An 18870-nucleotide genomic window follows, 5' to 3' on the forward strand; every position below is an offset into this window, starting at 1 on the left:
ACTGCGCTCTCTGGGAGTGGTGACTGTTTGCCAGAGGAAACATCCGTCAGTATGTGCTCCTCCTCGGCTTGCAGTGTGTGCGATGGCACGTCACATTCCAACATTAACAAGATTACCGAGAAGAGAAAAATCCAGAAAAGTGATTCGCAGAAACGGGACAATTCCGGGAAACGTTCGGTGGTTTTAGACGAGAACGCTAATCTTTTGCGATATAGAAATATACACGAAGAGAATCATAATCTTTCGAATGATCGGGAAAGTCAGCCTGAACGGCGCACGGACGGCTCTCTAACCGCGATTGGTATGGGTTATATAGGCCCCGTGAGTTCAGCTCTGTCGACAATACGACGCTTCCTGAAACTCCTCGAAGAGCAGGGTTACAATTGGAAATATTTGCTGAAGGTCCTCGGCTCTATGGTGGAGGCGGTGTTCGATCCGGAGGGAGAGGAACTTCAACATCCGCTACCGATCGCTCAGGTCTGAATAACATAACACTTTGATGTCTCGAGTGAGTCAGTTCACGTTTCGATCTGTTTCTTGAGTGATAGCTTTTGACCCCAGTTAGATCCGTCTAGTATTCGGTTCCTTATATACCTACATTAGACACAGGAACACTTCTTTAAACTGGACAATATGTATATCACATTGCTAAATGCTAAAAAATATATAAGTTTTATTTTTCGATTTTCAAACAAAATTAGTTTTTTATTCAACCAAAATGGTCATTTCGAACGATTTTTTACTATCCTTCTTCTTCTTACCCTTATCCGCACCCGATGGTGCATAGGGCACTGCATCATATTGATGCAATAATATCTTGATCGTTACTTACATGAAGGCCAGGTGATCACTCTTGCGCTTCAGGGATCAGTCCAGGGTAATATTAAATAAATATTAGAGTAAAATTAAAATGACTAATATTTATTTTCACCCCCTCTCCTGGGAATCGAACCCGGGACTTCCAGCACGGTAGCTAAACACGCTAACCATTTCACCACGGAGGCGGACATTAAAAATCCTTTCCATATCATTTTTGTGAACATAGATAAAGTATGCAATCCAATAAGTCAGTGTTGTGTACGTTTCCTCCTGCCTACTACACACTCGGTCGCACGTAACACTCCCGACGCTTTATTTGCAGTGTCTCCTGTAAGCACACACGTTTAGTTGCTCGCGTTGTGTACACACAGCGTCCGCACGTCAGCAGTCTTCTTCCTCGCGTAAACCTTCAGCCGAGTCGCTGCCAAGAGTCGGCTGCGCAGAGAGAAGGGAACACGATTATTCATTACCTCATTAAATATATATTCGGCGGTGACACCTTCGAATTTGCGTCTCCATTCTCTCATCCGCCTGGGCTCCTGGTCACTTTTTTATTATTTTTATTTTTCGAGTAAAATCGTGACCAGATTTTGCGTAAACGTTTGATATTATAATACCCAGTCAAGATCTAACAAATTTGTTCAGGAAACAAATGACGACTTGTTTTTGATTCGCTCCAATTACTTCTTTTTTTAAATGTCACCAATTAGAAGAAACTTTTGAGCTGTCTTAGACTCACTTTAAAATCTTTAGATATATAAGTATAGATAAATAATCTAATTCCCCGTTTCTTCTTTCGATACTTATTTTATTATTTTTAATTTTATTCAGTGTTAGTAAAAATCACAGATTCTCAAACTTTTTTCGTCTAGCACTGAAATATTTCGTCGATTCAGGAAACGAAATTGTCGGAATGTTCTCTCACATAGAGGGGTGAAGGAATACAAATATATTTCTACTTTCCAGTACTCGATTCCGTCTCCTAGGGCTTATAGTATTCTGCAAAATATCTCTCCAACGTTCACCTATGATGTAGAATGTAGATGGTTTAAACTCAAAAGCCTACAAGCTTATATAAAAAGTATTTGTATGTATCTATTGTAGATAATATTGCAAGATTTTTGTATTGAAATCGATAGTGACTCTTGATTGCAGTAATTTCAAACTGCTTGTGTTTTCCCGGACTAAGCTTTCTATATAAAATACTTTAATACTTCAATACAAAATATACAGTTGACATTTTTACATTTAATTTTCAATTAATTTTTCATGCGTGTATACAGTTTACTCGTATTGAAAGTCAAAAGTACAATAAAACATTAATAAAATTTTAAAAAATCTAATCTCAAAATGTTGTATTAGATTCTTCTAAATTTCCGGATTCAATCGTATTCGATAAGGCACGTTTTCAACTATGAAATCACTTTCAAACGATTCGATCGCGTTGTATTTAGTTTTACAAGCATATTGTTTATATTACACTAGTCCAGAGTGAATGAATTCGCGATTATGCTGCCCATCAAATTTGTAATCAGCTCGTCCATGTAGTCGCCGTGCCAGAGCGGTCGCGGTAACTCAGTAGGCGTTTGTTCCCAATGTCGCCTCTACGCACGGCGCACTGTAATGGTAACATTACGTGGGCGGATGAAATCTGTATCGAGCAGTGACAGTATCAAATCCAAGAGCGACCGATAACATGGGTTCTCCCTCGTCATCTAATCTTACCTAATGATCTCGCTAGCATCTCGATATTCCGTGACCGATACTGCTAACATGTTATTTCTCCCTTTGGCTATTTTTACATATTTCTATTTGAGTTAGGCGCACTATTTTGAGTGTATTTAAATCTTTGCTGTTCCATATCTCGACGATTTTTTTTTATAAATAATTTTGGAAATTTTACACAACAGTAACATAAATACATTTACATTATCAATGAGTTAAAAAAAAGGTATTTGTATCATTCCATTAAAAAAATTTCACATACGTATGCAATTTAATATTAATACCTGGAAGAGGGACGGGAGGGAGGAAAAGGGGAGATGGGAAACATTAAATATAAATTATAAATTCAAAACCTCCTTCGAGCAATATTAATTTTCTTCCTTTTTTTCTTTGGAGTGTAATGTATTGATTTTTGATCTTATATTTAGGGTTTAATTAAATTCGTATATATAGTCATGTAAAATAATTTAAATGCAGCTGGATGTAAATCGACTGAATTGTAGTTTCATCAGGATATTATTTATTATAAAATATATTCATACAAAACGCTAGGTGCAAGAATATTTAACATTAAAAGTTTTCGGATTTTAATTTATTTAGAAAAAGCATCAATATAAAATTCGATGTACACGCGATAGTATTGAGGTTAGTATTTTACGAAAATTACGCTATATAAATAATCGAAATATTATTATTATACAAGGAAGTTTATTGATATGTGAATATGGAAGTCCGGACATTTACAGAGCTTACGATCTGGCATTAGCTGATATGAGTCATCACTTTTTTATACGCTGTAACATTTACCGTTCTACCAATGATTGACAGTTTTGAAGATTGAAGTTTTGTATAGATGCTTAATTTCACCGGAGTGTTTGCAAACTTTCGATAGTATATTTAGTCTATTGAGACGTGATACATTTAAAATAGGTAAGGTTGCTGGTTAAACATCACTTAGCGTAAGAATCTCGCGTCACTTTTCTGGTGCGATCAGCAATAGTGGTTACTCGAAGGAATTTGCATCTTCGATTTACCCAACGCTGGGTTATATTGTCGTACCGAGGTAGCTTCTAACACGCTTCGATTTGTCCATTGATGACAATTATTGTCGGCTTGTTAAGATAATACTTTTTAACGCATCAACAGTGCACTGCCTCGTAAAATGCTGACATTTTATTTATCGCAATAATAGAAGTACACGATCTACGAGTACTTCCGCAACACCCGATCCCAGTCATCCCAGGTAGTCAACACCGAGATCGGGATATATTGGATTGCTGTTTGGACTGTGGACACCGAGTGCATCGGTTCTGTATATTATGTCACTCGGTGGAATTGCGTAATGCGGTGCTCTGTACAGTGTACGGGGTACAGGTGACCGCCGCACTCCCGATCATCCGGCCGCTCTCGGCAGACCGCGGGGAAATTATCCGAAAGGCCACTCTAAAATACTCGGCGGACGCCAGGAATAGCTGGCGAATTAGCACTCGGACAATTAATAAATGAGACATATTTGTATTATCGAGCTCATTGTCCTACTTCGATTGCGTCACGTTTACAACGAATTTTTTTTTTAAATTTACGCTCCGTAAAACGATAAGCTCCTAGTTGTATCCCAGTTTTTTTTATAATACCATTCATCTGTAGATTAAAAAAAAACATAAGCAAACGTTTAGAGGATGTTTGAATAAAGCTCGTGGTAGGGAGCAGAGGCTGGAGCTGGAGCGCTAGAGTCCGTCGGCGATGAATGGACGCCGTGCACCGCCGCCGGCAGCGGCGCGGCGCGGCGCGGCGGCCTCCGCCTCTCCGTCCCTCCGCGCGCTGCCGGTATTTATAGTGGCGCGATATTTGGCAGCGCAAGCTCCCCGCGCCCGCTCCCCGCGCCCCGCCCCCGCCGCACCCGCGGCCCGGCCGGTATCTTTAGTTCCATCCCTGGCCTCCTGGCCTGCAGGCGCTAGGGAGGCCCGGCACCGACTCGCCGTTCCCGCGCCAAATGGTTTTCCAATCGGGATTTTTCCGCGATAGTGAGAAGCCCGCTCCCCGCATGAGTTCCCGCGCGCTGGACGCGCCGCGGCCCGCGCCCGCCGCGCGCCGCTCCCGCTACGCGCGCGCCTCCACGGCCTCCGTCACGCAGCTGCTCTCGGACAGCTGCTCCAGCCTGCTGCACCGCCTCACGCGCCGCGTGCCCTCCGAGAAGCTCGACCGCAACGCTAACCTCTCCGTCTTCTCCAACGAAGACCTCAAACTGCTCAAACAGAAGAAAGACTCGGTGCTGAACAGCGTCAAGAGGTACGAAAACGAGAGGAAGTACGAGGAGAGACCCAACTTCTACTCCTCGGTCACCGATAGACTTCGGTTGGACGAGAGATCGCCTCTCTTGCCTTATTCGAGTTCTTCGTCCAGAAGTCGTCGCGAACCGGCCTCGACTAGCGCGTCGCTCAAGATCAGGTCTCGAACCGAAGATGTTCGGCCGGCGCTGTCGACCTTCGCTCGGACTCCCTCCCGCATCAGGCCATCGCCTCCCGTGGCGAGCGCCCCCCGGCAGGCGGCCCGCGAGGCGGAGCCCGAGAGGGAGCGGCCCGCCTCGCCCGCGCTGGGCTCCACGCGGAGCCGCCTCGAGGACAAGTACTCCGCCGTGCTGGACAAGGTCGCCCACAGGAAGCGAGAGAAGGAGAAGGAGGATCGCGACCGGACCCTCGAGCCCCCCGCGCCCAAGGGGCTCGTCAGGAGCCTGACCACGGCCGTCTTCGGGGAGAAGACGTACCCTTACGCGAGCTCGTCGTCCCTGCGGGAGAAGACCAGGGACAAGACGCCCTTCCAGAGTCGCAAGCAGAGGCGCTCCGAGAGGGAGGACCAGCCGCGGGGCAAGGACCGCGACAGCGTGTACAGGGTCCGCGCCGGCAGGAGCGCGCGGGCCGGGGAGAGCTCCACCTCGGAGCGGCTGCGCCAGCTGCGGCTGCGTGACGCCGAGTCGGGCGAGGGCCCGCCGCGCCGCCAGCAGCAGCAGGTGGCCTACCGGGAGGACGACGAGGTCACGCCCACGGCCGACCCCGCGCTGCTGGAGCGCGAGACCAAGCGCAAGGAGATCCAGAGCCTCATCATGAAGTACTCGGCGCTGGACGAGGTGTACGGCCGGACCGAGCCGCCGCCGCCGCCGCCCGCGGCACCGCCCCCGCCGCCGCCGCCCGACGCGCGCCCCGCGCGCCCCACGCGCCCCAAGCACCTCAACGCGGCCACGCCGCCCGTAAGTGGATCCCTAACAAACAACGCGCGAAATTTTATCTTCCGTATTACTACTACGTTACACGCACCAAACCTGATCGAATTCCGACGTGTTGTTTCGCTAATTGTCGGTGAACCCACCTGAAATATTATTGTCACCCTCGCTCGTGACGAAGTTCGCCCGGTATGGCGGAGAGTTCTAGTTGTAGATTTTATTCCGAGTCGTGACGCGGGATCTGTGTTTTAGCTTGTCCCAAGTTTCGGAGTTGACGTTTCAAAATGTTTTTTCAAAACTTTTGCCTGATGCAACTGTTCAGGTATTTTTTTAAGGTAATTTACGCCCGTTCCCAAATCCCCGCGGATCGTTCGGATAGTTTGTCTTCCCTACAGCCTTGACCCAGTCTCGGGAATTCCAGTAGCCCCGCGTAAATATAAACAGAGATGTCACCTAAGAACATCGGCTGCTGTGCGCTCCGTTTGATTGTTACTTTCGTTTCTGAGTGATTTAAATCAGTGATCACTTTAATTTATTTTTTATGCTTGAAAAAAAATCCTCACAATGACCATTTTGGAATTGCGAAATTTTGGTAGGATATTATGATTAAAAGTAATTTTATTAGTGCACTGAATGAATGTTTTTGTTTGACAACACTAAATTTAAAATCAATTGAATTTCATTTTACACAAAAAGTTAAATATTTTCACATTTTATTAGTAATCTTTTTTCAATAGTTAGAGTTTTACAAAATAAATATGTTTATTTTCATATTTTTGAAAATTTATATAAATGAAGTAGGGTAAGGATACCAGTTATTGACGCTATTTGTGCCTAGTATCAGATAATGTTTACTTAAATTTATCAATAATTTTACCTAGTGTCAATAACTGGTGCAAGGGAGTATCGAAACACCCCTGTTTACCTTGTATTGATGAATGTGGCAATTATTTTATGTATTTTTTTAATGTTGAAAATATTTTTTTCGCCTGGTTTATTTATTTACTAGAAAAAATTATTTTTGACATTACATGTTTATTTTCACAATTTATTTACATAATCTTTTTAATATTTATTTTTTCTCTCTAAATTCATGTGATCTGTGACACATTGTACTAATTTCATATAGTGAAAGCAATAATATATTTCATTACATCACAAGAACACAATCCACCATACTCATAACCAGTAACCAAATGACCGTATGACTAAATGACCAAATGACCACACCTCACACTACACAAGAAGGAGACTGTTATTTGTTTTGTTAAATGTCATCCACACATCCCGGCATGGTTCTCACATGCTGCTGATGGCAGTTGACCCTCTGTAACTTCACACTTGTCACCACTAGAAAGACTGAAACATTGTGTTAGCTATGTCTGACGGGCAACCGTTCCCTTGTTTGATTGTTGGGTACTCTCGCTCGACCTCGTATTGTGCGCTGGTGATCTCGGTGATGCGACCCGTGTGCCTGTGACCTGTACCCGGCGCGCGCGACCTGCGACCTGACCTCGCCTCGCCGTGACCTCGCCGCGCCCTGCGCCTGCTGCCGCGACCTGCCGCCGCCCACAGAGCTCCCGAGGAAGAGTGGTCATGGACGACACGGACGGCCATCTCGTCTACTGGCCAGGATACGTTATGGGAGACAGATGTTCGTGACCTCACCAAATTGAGATAAATATTTATAAAATACAAATAATCAATAACACACAAAAGATTAAACAAATGTCGTATACCCGCCAATCCGATTCCACGAGACCGGTACTGTGATCCGTTCTGTCTAGTGACATTTTTGTTTCCTGTTTTGCAGCTTTCATTAGGCAGACGTAATTGTAACGGTTGCTAGATTCAACTATCGGGCGGGTAGACCTGTCCATCAGAAAATGGGAAACAATTTGCAACATTCCGCTTTTTTTTTCTTGTTCAACTTCAACATTATTATTTTCCATTTTTTAGTAAACTTGTTTTATAAATGTGAGCATTCAAATTTTAATTTTCTTAAATATAATAGTGATTGTTTTTAAAAAAATGCAGCCTCTGTTGATATTATACCCCGAGTTGATTACTTTTAATGACAGAATGTCCTTGTGATTAGCACATTATAATTTCTCGCAAATTGTATGTTGTGTTTATTCCATGATTCGTACCAGGGGTAAATAAATACTGTGTTCTCTCGTTGGTTTCCACAATAATTTGGTGATACCCACTTCCCTCACTTCTCCGCAAACGGGTCACTAGAACTCATTCAAGAATAGATCTGACCTAAAAAGTGAGTTATTAGTCATTTCGATTATGTTCTGGGATTATAAACCACTTGGAGGTGTTTGACAAGCCCGAGTTGAAGTTTTTACTAAGTACAATATACATTTTTGTTATTTTGGTTTAGTTTTATCACCAAGTTATTTGATCAAGACATCCTCCCTACCTCTGGTACGAATGTGTTCATTTCATGTAAATAACGTGTGCGGACTGTTCTCTTGCAGATAAAATCTTGACGACTCTCGGCGAGGGAACGTTCGGAAAGGTCGTGGAAGTGAATGATTTGGAAACGTAAGTGCTGTTATTCTTATTCTTTATAATATTATTAGGTCTATTGCCCGATGGTCAAAGTCGCTGCCATTCTACCATTATGGTTGAATCATAACCCAAAAAAATATTTCAATACTATCTTTACAAGAGGGGTTTTTCAATAGCAATGATACAATTTTAAATTATTATAATGGCCACACTGATTTTTATTTTTTTATGTTTCTTATGTTGTTTTTGTTCAGTAGGTTATGCCATTTAATCATGGATAGATACACGCTTGAATAACATTTAGAAATTGTTTAATTTATTTATCAAAATAAGTGCTCATTTGCGAATGTTGTGAGAAATTTAAGTGAATTCACGGATGACATTATTAAGTTGATTAACTCACTATTCGTCGTATTGTAGGCAAATTTAAAAGTGAACGATACAAGAGTACCAGTACGACAAAGAAATCTAAAATTGAGGTTATGTTAATAAAAAAAATATTAAATATTTTTCTTAATGTACTAAAATAAATAACACGCCGGGAAGATCTTGTGCCAGATTTTATAGTAACTAATAAGTAATTAAGTTAGACTTGGGATTGGCCAATCATCCTTGGCATTTATGTCTAATTATAATTTTATTTCGTTACATAATTCAATTTAGTAGTGTTTTCTGTATTTTCGCTCTAATAATCTAAAAACAAAAATGTATTCATTTCCTTTGGAATTAGAGTTCCGTGCAACTTTGAGTTATGAATGTCCTTGGTGACCGACATAATTTCGTGTAAAATGATAACCCAAACTTCTCTTTGTAAACTGATGTTTTGCCTGGATTTTGTTCGTAGCCTAAATTTTTCATTCCCCTGTTTTTATATGTTTGTAACTTTGAAACAACAATATTAACCTCTCGAGCAATAATATATAAATAAAAAGGTTGTACTTTGCAGAGTGACTGTAACAAACTTTTAATTTAAGTTTAACAAACTTTTAATTCAATAAACAAACCTTTAATTTGAAAACTTATTATTTAGATTGAATATCAACATTTGAAACGTATGCCACGCACAATTCTATTTTACTATCCCACTTGTTAACACATTTCGGACAAGTGTATTTTACGCCTGCGGACCACTGGCGATTTGGCGGGATTTGATGATTTATGTACATATAATCAAGACCTTAACGAAGAGATTGGTACATAATATTAATATAAAAACATTAAATATGTAATTCCTTCCTTTCTGATTTTGAAATAAGGCTGGCGCAGAAGGTTAAAATACCCTTCCCGTCCTTAAGCATCGATGGACCGTTTTAAATCAGGTAGAAATACCTTTCCCGTTCATTCATTGAAACTAAAATGAAATTTTTACTGTAAACAGCTGTGATTTGGTGTAAATGTTCTGTATTTTGATGTGAAAATACAAACATTCGTTGAATTAGCTTTACTACTCTTTCTTTTAAGTGATGAAAAATTTTGTTACTAGTTTTTATAGTGTCTTGAGTTTTATGTGCCCTATAATAACATCACTTGAGTTTTATGTACCCTGTAGTAAAATCATTTAAGTATTATGGCGAGTACTGAGTATTTTGGTCACTGAGTACCTGTCGCTAAATACAAATAATGAGTCGTAAACAAACTCAAGTACCATGCTGTAATTCCTCTCTTAGCAAGGAGATTAGTGAGAGTCGGAAAACCAAAGAGATGTCTCCTTTATTATCGATAATTCAAAGGTGCTCAAGTAAATGCAGGGATGCGGAGAGGGTATTGCGTATGCGATCGAGGTGAATATGAATATGCCAAAATGGAGGTAAAAAGTGTAGCTGAGATCGCTGGCCTATACACTGATATCACTGTCTCCATTCTACCCGGTCAGTTACACTTAAACTCCACAGATTGCGAATGTGGTTTCTTGGAAATCAGTCATATAATCCAGACCCAGAGCTGACTCATTTTTCTGGTCTCTTATCTAAAGAAACACTTTTGTGTGAAACAATTTGATGATGACTCATTAGTGGCAGTGTTTAATGACCCTCCACAGTGATCAGGATTAATATTTTTGTGCATAACATTTTTCAGGATTTTATTTCGACAAATAAAACAAGTGTCTTTTTCTTTAAAAATGTATTGAACAACAAATTTCAAAAATAAAATATTTTACCTTTACCTTAAGTCTTTCTGAAGAATTTTTATTATACCATTCTATATCTTTTATGTTATGTTGATCATTAATTATATGAATGCAAGGTGATCAGTGTTACACTTCAGGTACACCAGTCCAGGGTAGTATGAAGTAAATATAAGAGTGAGATAACACAACTTTTTTTGACGCCCCTTGGAAATCGAATCTGGGACCTCTAACATGGTAGCTTTTAATGCACTAACCATTGGACTATGGAGAAGGAAATTTTATGTAGATGAGAATTGAAAAAAAATATCACATTTACAGATGTGATAGTTGAAAAATGAATGCAACTTTGGCACTAAAAGAGAAATGTGTCTGATATGCAACTACCACAGATAAATGTATGATTGAACTTATTTCTTGGAACAGGATACTCTGATTGCAATTAAATTTTCCTTAAAATACTTTTACTATTCATACTGTCTATAGATTTCTGTCTAAATGAGAACAATCACGAATTTCCCATAGTTTGTCAGATGTGGCTTATCAACCCTAGTTGAATAGTCTTCATATTATATGATTTACATATTTGAAATGCCCATTACTGATATCAGTTATTTCGTACAGGAATCACACTATGGCTCTCAAGATAATCAAGAATGTGGAGAAGTATTATGATGCAGCTAAACTGGAGATTATCGTCCTAGAAAAATTAGCCGAATTAGACCCTGAAAGCAAACAGTGAGTACTTCCATTTTACAAATATATCGTCTATTAAAAAGAAGTAAATTATATAACTGATTTCTACTGATGTCTACTGATGTCACCAATTGAAGCTATTTCTCACTGATGATTAAAAATAATAATAAATTTGGATAACTTATATAGCGCCATTTTCGTAAAATTAATTAGATTTCGTAAAAGATTAATCGTCAAAATCTCAAATCAATCAAAATGTCATCATTAATGATTTTATTGACCAAGCACCTTAATAAATAAAAATATATACATCATAGTAAATTTCGTGTCATGAAATTTTTTATCTCTTCTATTCCCAACACAGATTTAAATACAGCATCTTTATTTAATTAGATGAGACAAAAATCTACTCAATGATCTATAAACCTTGTACATAATGAGCAAGGTAAATAATAAATACAATCCCCAATAAGATATATAAAAACTACTCAAGAAATTATCAAAATAATTTAAAGATTTTATTGTGGATCATTATAAAATATATTTTACAAGAAGAGTTGAATCAAACGGGATTTATTTACGAAAACATCTGAGTCAAGTTCATTCATGGATCGTTCTGTGTTTTGGTAAAATAGGGAATTTTGTTGATCGTGAAATTTTTGTATTTCTGTCCATGACAGTCGTATATTTTTTTATTTGTATATATGTTTAGATATTATTATTTATTACTTTTGAGAAGGTGCCAAATGATGTAAAAAAATCGGCATTGTTTTTCAGACCACCCTATTCCGTGTTTGATGCTTGTCTATCTACTTTTAATGTCCCGAGATAAATATTATGGTCGGGTGACCGCATCTCCCAATAGCTAAATGTTGTATCTGTTTCCTTTCAGCCTCTGTGTGAAGATGCTGGACTGGTTTGAGTACCACGGACACATGTGTATAGCGTTTGAAATGTTAGGCCACAGCGTATTCGATTTTCTGGTAAGTTATATTTTTAAAATTTCCTTTTATTTGAATTAAATATGCAAATACTTCAATTTGATTTTCTGTGTTACAAATTTTATTATCAAGACTACTTTTCCTACCTTGGCAAGATTTTACAGGAGTAATAAAAAAAAATTGTTTTTATATTTTTGCAAAAAAATTGCACTTTCACTTATAAACAAGACATATTAATTTATAAAATACGTTATTCTAAATTACGCTGTGCCTCTCCAAAAAAGAGACTAAGCTCTTGTGATTGGAGAGTACTTATTTATTGTTAATAAATACTCTTAATATTGTCTGCCTCTGTAGTGTAGTGGTGAGCACGCTGGGCTACCGTACTAGAGGTCCCGGGCTCGATTCCCAGGGGGGTCGAATAAATATAAGTGATTTTGTCACCCTCGTATTTATTCAATATTACCTTGCACCGGTACCTGAAGCGGAGGGCTGATCACCTTTTCTTCATATGTTAACGATCACGATAACACTGCATTTATATGATGCAGTGCCCTATGCACCATCGGGTGCGGATGAGGGTTTGAAGTGAATATTTTTATTTATCTTAAATGCTTCATTTTAAGTGTGTCCAAATACTTGTTTACAAATCTGGATTATCTCCAATTATAGGAGTTATTTTTCATATTATATTTTGACATCTTAATATAGATGATGAAGAATAAGGAAGTCTGGGCATTTGCTATGGTCGTAACCCCGTAATTGCCCAGACTTTCATATCCATCTATGTTGATATGTCAAAAAATGATATTTTAAATGTCCGTCTCTTAGTATAGTGGTTAAATGGTTTGGCTAATGCTAATGCTGTACAGGGCAGCAGCAGTTGGGTGCGGTGGTGCTGTATGTGTGTGTTTGGTTGCAGAAAGACAACAACTACCAGGGCTACCCGATAGAGCACGTGAGGCACATCTCCTACCAGCTCATGTACGCCGTGCTGTTCCTGCACGAGCACCAGCTCACGCACACCGACCTCAAGCCGGAGAACATCCTGTTTGTGAACTCGGACTACGACATCTACTACAACCCCGAGAAGGTGAGCCCCACTCCACTCGCCTTATTCAAAGTGCAAGGAAAAACAAACTAATTACAAATTATTTATTGTAACTGCAGACAGTTGGTAGAATTCCATATTGAATTGTTGGGTAATATATCCAAAATAAAAAAAAGTTTGTTGGATTGAATTCTACATTTATTTATGTATATGTTAATATGTGACGCGTTTCGTCTTCTTAGGACATTATCAAACACTCTTTGTGCTTGATAATGTCCTAAGAAGACGAAACGCGTCACATATTAACATATATACATAAATAAATGTAGAATTCAATCCAACAAACCTTGTTTTATTTTGGATATATTACCCAACAATTTAATTACAAATTGTCAATAAATATTTTTATTTTAACAGAATATTTTCTTAAGTGCAAAGTCAAGTATTTTGATGTTAAGTTTTGTCAATATATTTATGGAAAAAATGTTAATAGCGCCAAAACAACCTCAGCTTATTCTAAGATCTAGAATCTTTTATAAGATACATCCAATAATTGGATTGTTGAAAAACATCCAATAATTGGATTGTTGATTGTTTTGTCACCACATATTTGTTTGCAAACGTTATTTCCAAAATGACTTTCCAATTATTGGAATGATTGCATATCACATTTTGGAAATAACACTGGCAAACATGTGGTGACAAGACAATCATAATTTTTTGTGTTTGTATTCACTGTTTTTCAGAAAAATTCAGGAGATGCCAACTGAGAATTTAGAATTATTACAGTGTATAAATATTTTTTGAGGAATTTATGAATCACTGGGAAAAAGCACTACAAAAAGTAAATTTAGGAACCTTGAAAATGATGAAAGTTGCAATTTATTTATTGACTTGGCGTTTAATTTGTAGAACTCCATTTTAATTTATGTATTAATTTTAAATCAAACACAGATTTTTTGAGTCTACTAACTTAGTAGACTCAAAAAATCTGTGTTTGATTTAAAATTAATACATAAAGTTGCAATTTGTGAATTATCATTGGCTTAATTAACTAACATTTTATGTATTACCAAGAAATAATCTTTTTCAACCAACCAAATTTAAGAATCGTCAAGGCTTTAACCAAAATTCAAATGGATTATTTAATAAAATAAATTTACAAAAAGCAACAGCACACATTTAATAGTGATACTGAGAGTATCACAAGATCACAGAAAAGCCAATGGTCTGAGAAAGATCATTTCCTATCGAAAACCATCGAGTGTCTCACTGCTACCTTTACTAATAATTTCCCATCATATCTGTTAATTGTTCCTTCCATTATTTTAATATCCGGCTTTTGTATGTTTCCAGAAACGTGACTTCAGGAGAGTGAAGAGAACTGACGTAAGACTGATAGATTTCGGTAGTGCCACATTCGATATGGAACACCACAGTACAATAGTATCCACGAGGCATTACAGAGCGCCCGAGGTCATACTCGGTAAGTGACAGGTTCAGTATACTATTACTAATGTTACCAGTACCGTTACAAGCGAGACTGGTCACTTTGGCTTTGTGCAATATCCAATTACAAGAAGGGGATGTTACTGAGGGGAGGAGAGAGGGAGCGTCCCTACTTCTAGGGGTGGCTGGATCCAAAAAGTTAAACAATCTGTGATTTATACACTGCTGAGTGTCTCTACTCGATGTCTATGGTTACGTTGTTTTATTATTCATTTAATTTTTAAAATCATGCACAAAAATGTACACACCACCTCTCACCTTCATGAATCTTGAATCTATTTTTTATTTATCCGGAACATTTTTTTGTCTCTTTCCATATGTATGTGCGAAAAGCACTATAAAGTAAAAACTTATCATGTTCAATATCTTCTTTTGCCAATTTTATGCATTCATAATTTTGTACTATGGAAATAAATATGATTGCCTCAATATAATTGTAATTTTCTTTTACTTGCTAGTATTTTCAAAAACCCGATCTGTATATTTACTATTTTATAAAGGTATGAATTGGACCAGTGCGGAGGATATATGATACTAATGAGAGTTGCATTTGCAGAATTGGGTTGGGCCCAGGCGTGCGACGTGTGGTCCATCGGGTGCATAATGTTTGAGCTGTACCACGGGACCACGCTGTTCCAGACACATGATAACCGGGAGCACCTCGCCATGATGGAGAGGATTCTGGGCACCATCCCGTACAGGTATTGGAGTACTACATACACATTCCTGACAGCTATCGAAAATAACACTATAATTAGTCGATTTGCTTCTCCAGTTCTGATTTCACTTCAAATTGGACATTTTACAAACCAAATTGGGTTTTTATTTAATGCACGTTTTATTGTATTAAACGTGCATTAAATAAAAACATATAGCATATATTGTAGCATTAAAAACATATAGCATATATTGTAGCATTAAATAAAAACATACAGCATATATTGTATTGTATTGTCCGCCTCCGTAGTGTAATGGTCAGCACGCTCGGCTACCGTTCTGGAGGTCCCGGGTTCGATTCCCAAGGGGGGTAAAAATAAATATAAGTGATTTTTTCACTGTTATATTTATTCAATATTACCATGGACTGGTACCTGAAGCGGAGGGCTGATCACCTTTCCTTCATGTGTAAAACGATCATGATAACACTGCGTTTATAAGACACAGTGCCCTATGCACCATTGGGGTGCGGATAAGGGTTTTATTATTATTATTATTATTATAAAAAAAATGAGTTTTTAAAAATATAGTACTCATGATTGAAAGTAGTATTGAAAATTTTGTAACAGACTATGACTGGCGTGCCAACTTAACCACTGACACAATTGCGTTGCTATTGCTAGTCTTTTCAATATTTTATGCAGCTTATAATTTAACCACTTGTTTTATTGGTAACATTTTGAGTTCACTCAAAACATTTGGTTTAATTAATGCTTTACTTAGTAAATACCACTATTTCTTAAAATCTACTGTGACACGTGTTTCGATGCATTACGGATAGATTTTACCACAAAGTGAAAGTCGAATCAATTAATGAAATTTTTTACCACAAAGTGACTGCCGAATCAATGAATGAAATTTGGTTTAAGTTTGCTTTGTTTCTCGACCTTTTAACGTGAGTTAACATATTGTTTGTGGGAAATGCTTGAAAGCGTATTTTACGTACCATTGGTGGAGATCGGGAGATTCTTATAAGCGTTCTATTTGCTTAATTTTGGTAGAGCATAAGAAGCCAAAAAACATTGCACAGATCGGCATTTGGTTTATGGTTACTTGCGATTAGTATATTGAGGGTCAGCCAGGAGACCGACTGAGTATAATTAGGATCGGGGTTGATAAAAAAACCGCCTGAACAACGTTTCAACGGAATTAAGTATGTGTAAAGAACTTCCTCCCCGGAGCGAGTTAGCGGATAGTTTAGTGTGTATAAATACATGGAAGTGTGCATTGCAGGATGGCTCGCAAGACCAGGACCAGGTACTTCTACCACGGGAAGCTCTACTGGGACGAGAAGAGCTCCGCCGGCCGCTACGTCCGGGAGAACTGCAAACCGCTCATGGTAAACCCCTTGCAACATTTCTTTTCCCATATACCAATCACGTCTTTCATTCAGAACTCCTTCACTTATGCCATCGTACATTCTATATTCATATACCAGAAGTGCAGGACTGATCACCTTGCCTTTATATATGAATGAGCAGTATTTGCGGATGGCGTGTGTGTCGTATTCTGCCAACCCAAGCACTGCTTGTGTGTTTCCTCTTGCTTGCATAAGATAAACAACTCAACTGAGCTCGCCAGTTACGATTTGACACTTTTATTTAGAATTTATTAGAAATTCTTCGATATCAGATTGAATATTATACTTATAATATATATATATTTTCTAAATATTATAGTTAGACTTGTTTTTTTTTTTAATTGTCTTGGGTTAAGTTCTTTACTGCTTCTGTTTTGTTTTTTGAAGTGGACAACTTTTAAATTATGTAAACTCTTTAAAGAAAAAAATAAGGCAATTGGATATTTTTAAGTCCATTTTTGTTAAAATAAAGCAAGACCATAACACTTTATGGTTATTTTAAACAAAGTCTTTAAGTAGAATTTATTGAATGCGTCCATAGTGTGGCGGTTAGTGTGTTCTACGCGACCCGCGTTTGTCAGTCAGTGTGATTGATTGTTGAATAACCCTCCCCCCTTTGTGTGTGCAGAGGTACCTGGAGAGCGAGGACGAGGAGCACCGGCAGCTGCTGGAGCTGGTGGGGCGCATGCTGGAGTACCGGCCCTCGGAGCGCATCACCCTGCGCGAGGCGCTCAAGCACCCCTTCTTCCAGCGCATCCCGCACCACCACAGGCTAGGTAAACCCACTCCGCTACCCAAACACATCCGCAACATCGAGCCGGCAGTGTACACATTCAATGTTCAAAAGGAACGAGCTAAAACTCAACTGATGGCGTAACAATCAGCCTACTTTACGAATATACCTTTGTCCGCCTCCGTAGTGTAAAATGGTCAGCACGCTCGGCTACCGTTCTGTAGGTTCCGGGTTCGATTCCCAGGGGGGGTCAAATAAATTTAAGTGATTTTTTTACTCTAATATTCTTTCAATATTACCCTGGGCTGGCACCTGAAGCGGAGGGCTGATCACCTTTCCTTTGTGTGTTAACGATCAAGATAACACTGTGTTTATATAATGCAGTGCCCTATACACCATTGGGGTGCGGATAAGGGTTTGAAAAAAAAATGTTTTGGAGACCTAAAACCTTACCATTGTCCGGGAGGATCTAAGACCGTTGCGTATATAGAGGTTTCAAGAATTAATGGAATTTGGATGTTCAATAATGGGTAGAATGGTGAATGTTACATGCGGAGGCGTACATTCTATATAGGCTGTAAAGCAGTGCCTACCCTGGATTACTCGCAATCTATACAGAAACATGGCCAGTGCCTACTATACCTTATCCTTACCCAACCCTCCTCTGCCTATCCTGATGTGTACGCAACTGCACGAGTGTATAAAGTGATACTTAAGCTAAATGTCAGGTTTTGAGTTCTGGTGATGCTCAGACTACCATCTTCTTTCATAAAAAGGGATGAAAGATACATGTTTCGTATCGAGTTGAGACACCTTTAAAAAATTGTAAAAATCATTATTTAAATTATGATAATTTTATATGCCCAACAGTGCTATCAAGCCTCCGACACAAACTCAAAGAAAGGTGCCATTCCAGCGATGCCTAAATGGTTTATTATCGCTAAATATCGTCAAACCAGTCGCTTTCCTTCCAAGATTCTTTTTTATAACATGGGCGATATATAATCTTACGGTATGAATGAATGAACTTTCCTTTGGTGTGTGTTATCTCAACTTTCTTTTGTCCCTAGTGCCTGAATGTTTTACACATTGCATCTCATCTGAAATCCAAGTTACTATATGAAAACGTCATTACAGTTTTCCCGGGTAATTTTCACCCATATTAATCGAGTATTTGAAAACAATCGCAACAGTAGATCAATTTTCATTTCATTCTATTTTTACCCAATTAGGATTTGGCATCCATCGTATAATGTATTTGGCTTCTACATATGATAACATCGTCAGCTTGAATAAATGACTCAATTTAATTATCGTTTAGGTAATAATTTTATACTAAATAACTTTGAAATTCATACATATCGCCATTTTCATTTTAAATGTAGTCTTTATGTAAAGGCTAATTTGTATTGATGTATTAGTAGTTTTTTTTTCATTCTTTTTACTTTTATTATTCA

The 18870-nt window shown here is 38.6% G+C and overlaps 1 protein-coding gene across 10 annotated transcripts in view; it reads left to right on the plus strand.

The window, feature by feature from the left end:
* The window catches only part of Doa (CDC like kinase darkener of apricot), a 40637-nt gene that overhangs the window by 20055 nt on the left and 1712 nt on the right, over positions 1–18870 (plus strand). For 3 of the 10 annotated variants that reach the window (XM_088256733.1, XM_088256729.1, XM_088256730.1), the window contains exons 2-10: positions 7337–7415; positions 8248–8314; positions 11031–11144; positions 11995–12085; positions 12966–13136; positions 14451–14580; positions 15160–15304; positions 16542–16659; positions 17309–17456. In XM_088256733.1, the coding sequence (XP_088112859.1) occupies positions 7337–7415; positions 8248–8314; positions 11031–11144; positions 11995–12085; positions 12966–13136; positions 14451–14580; positions 15160–15304; positions 16542–16659; positions 17309–17456 (1063 nt within the window). Of the gene's footprint in view, positions 1–4415; positions 5789–7336; positions 7416–8247; positions 8315–11030; positions 11145–11994; positions 12086–12965; positions 13137–14450; positions 14581–15159; positions 15305–16541; positions 16660–17308; positions 17457–18870 lie in introns of those variants that run through there. The other 7 variants (XM_088256734.1, XM_088256731.1, XM_088256732.1 and 4 more) reach the window with 3 other exon arrangements.

Source organism: Brachycentrus maculatus, unplaced genomic scaffold, assembly GCF_059751285.1.
Source record: "Brachycentrus maculatus isolate JH-2025_06_01 unplaced genomic scaffold, ASM5975128v1 h1tg000065l, whole genome shotgun sequence".
NCBI classification, from domain to species: domain Eukaryota; kingdom Metazoa; phylum Arthropoda; class Insecta; order Trichoptera; family Brachycentridae; genus Brachycentrus; species Brachycentrus maculatus.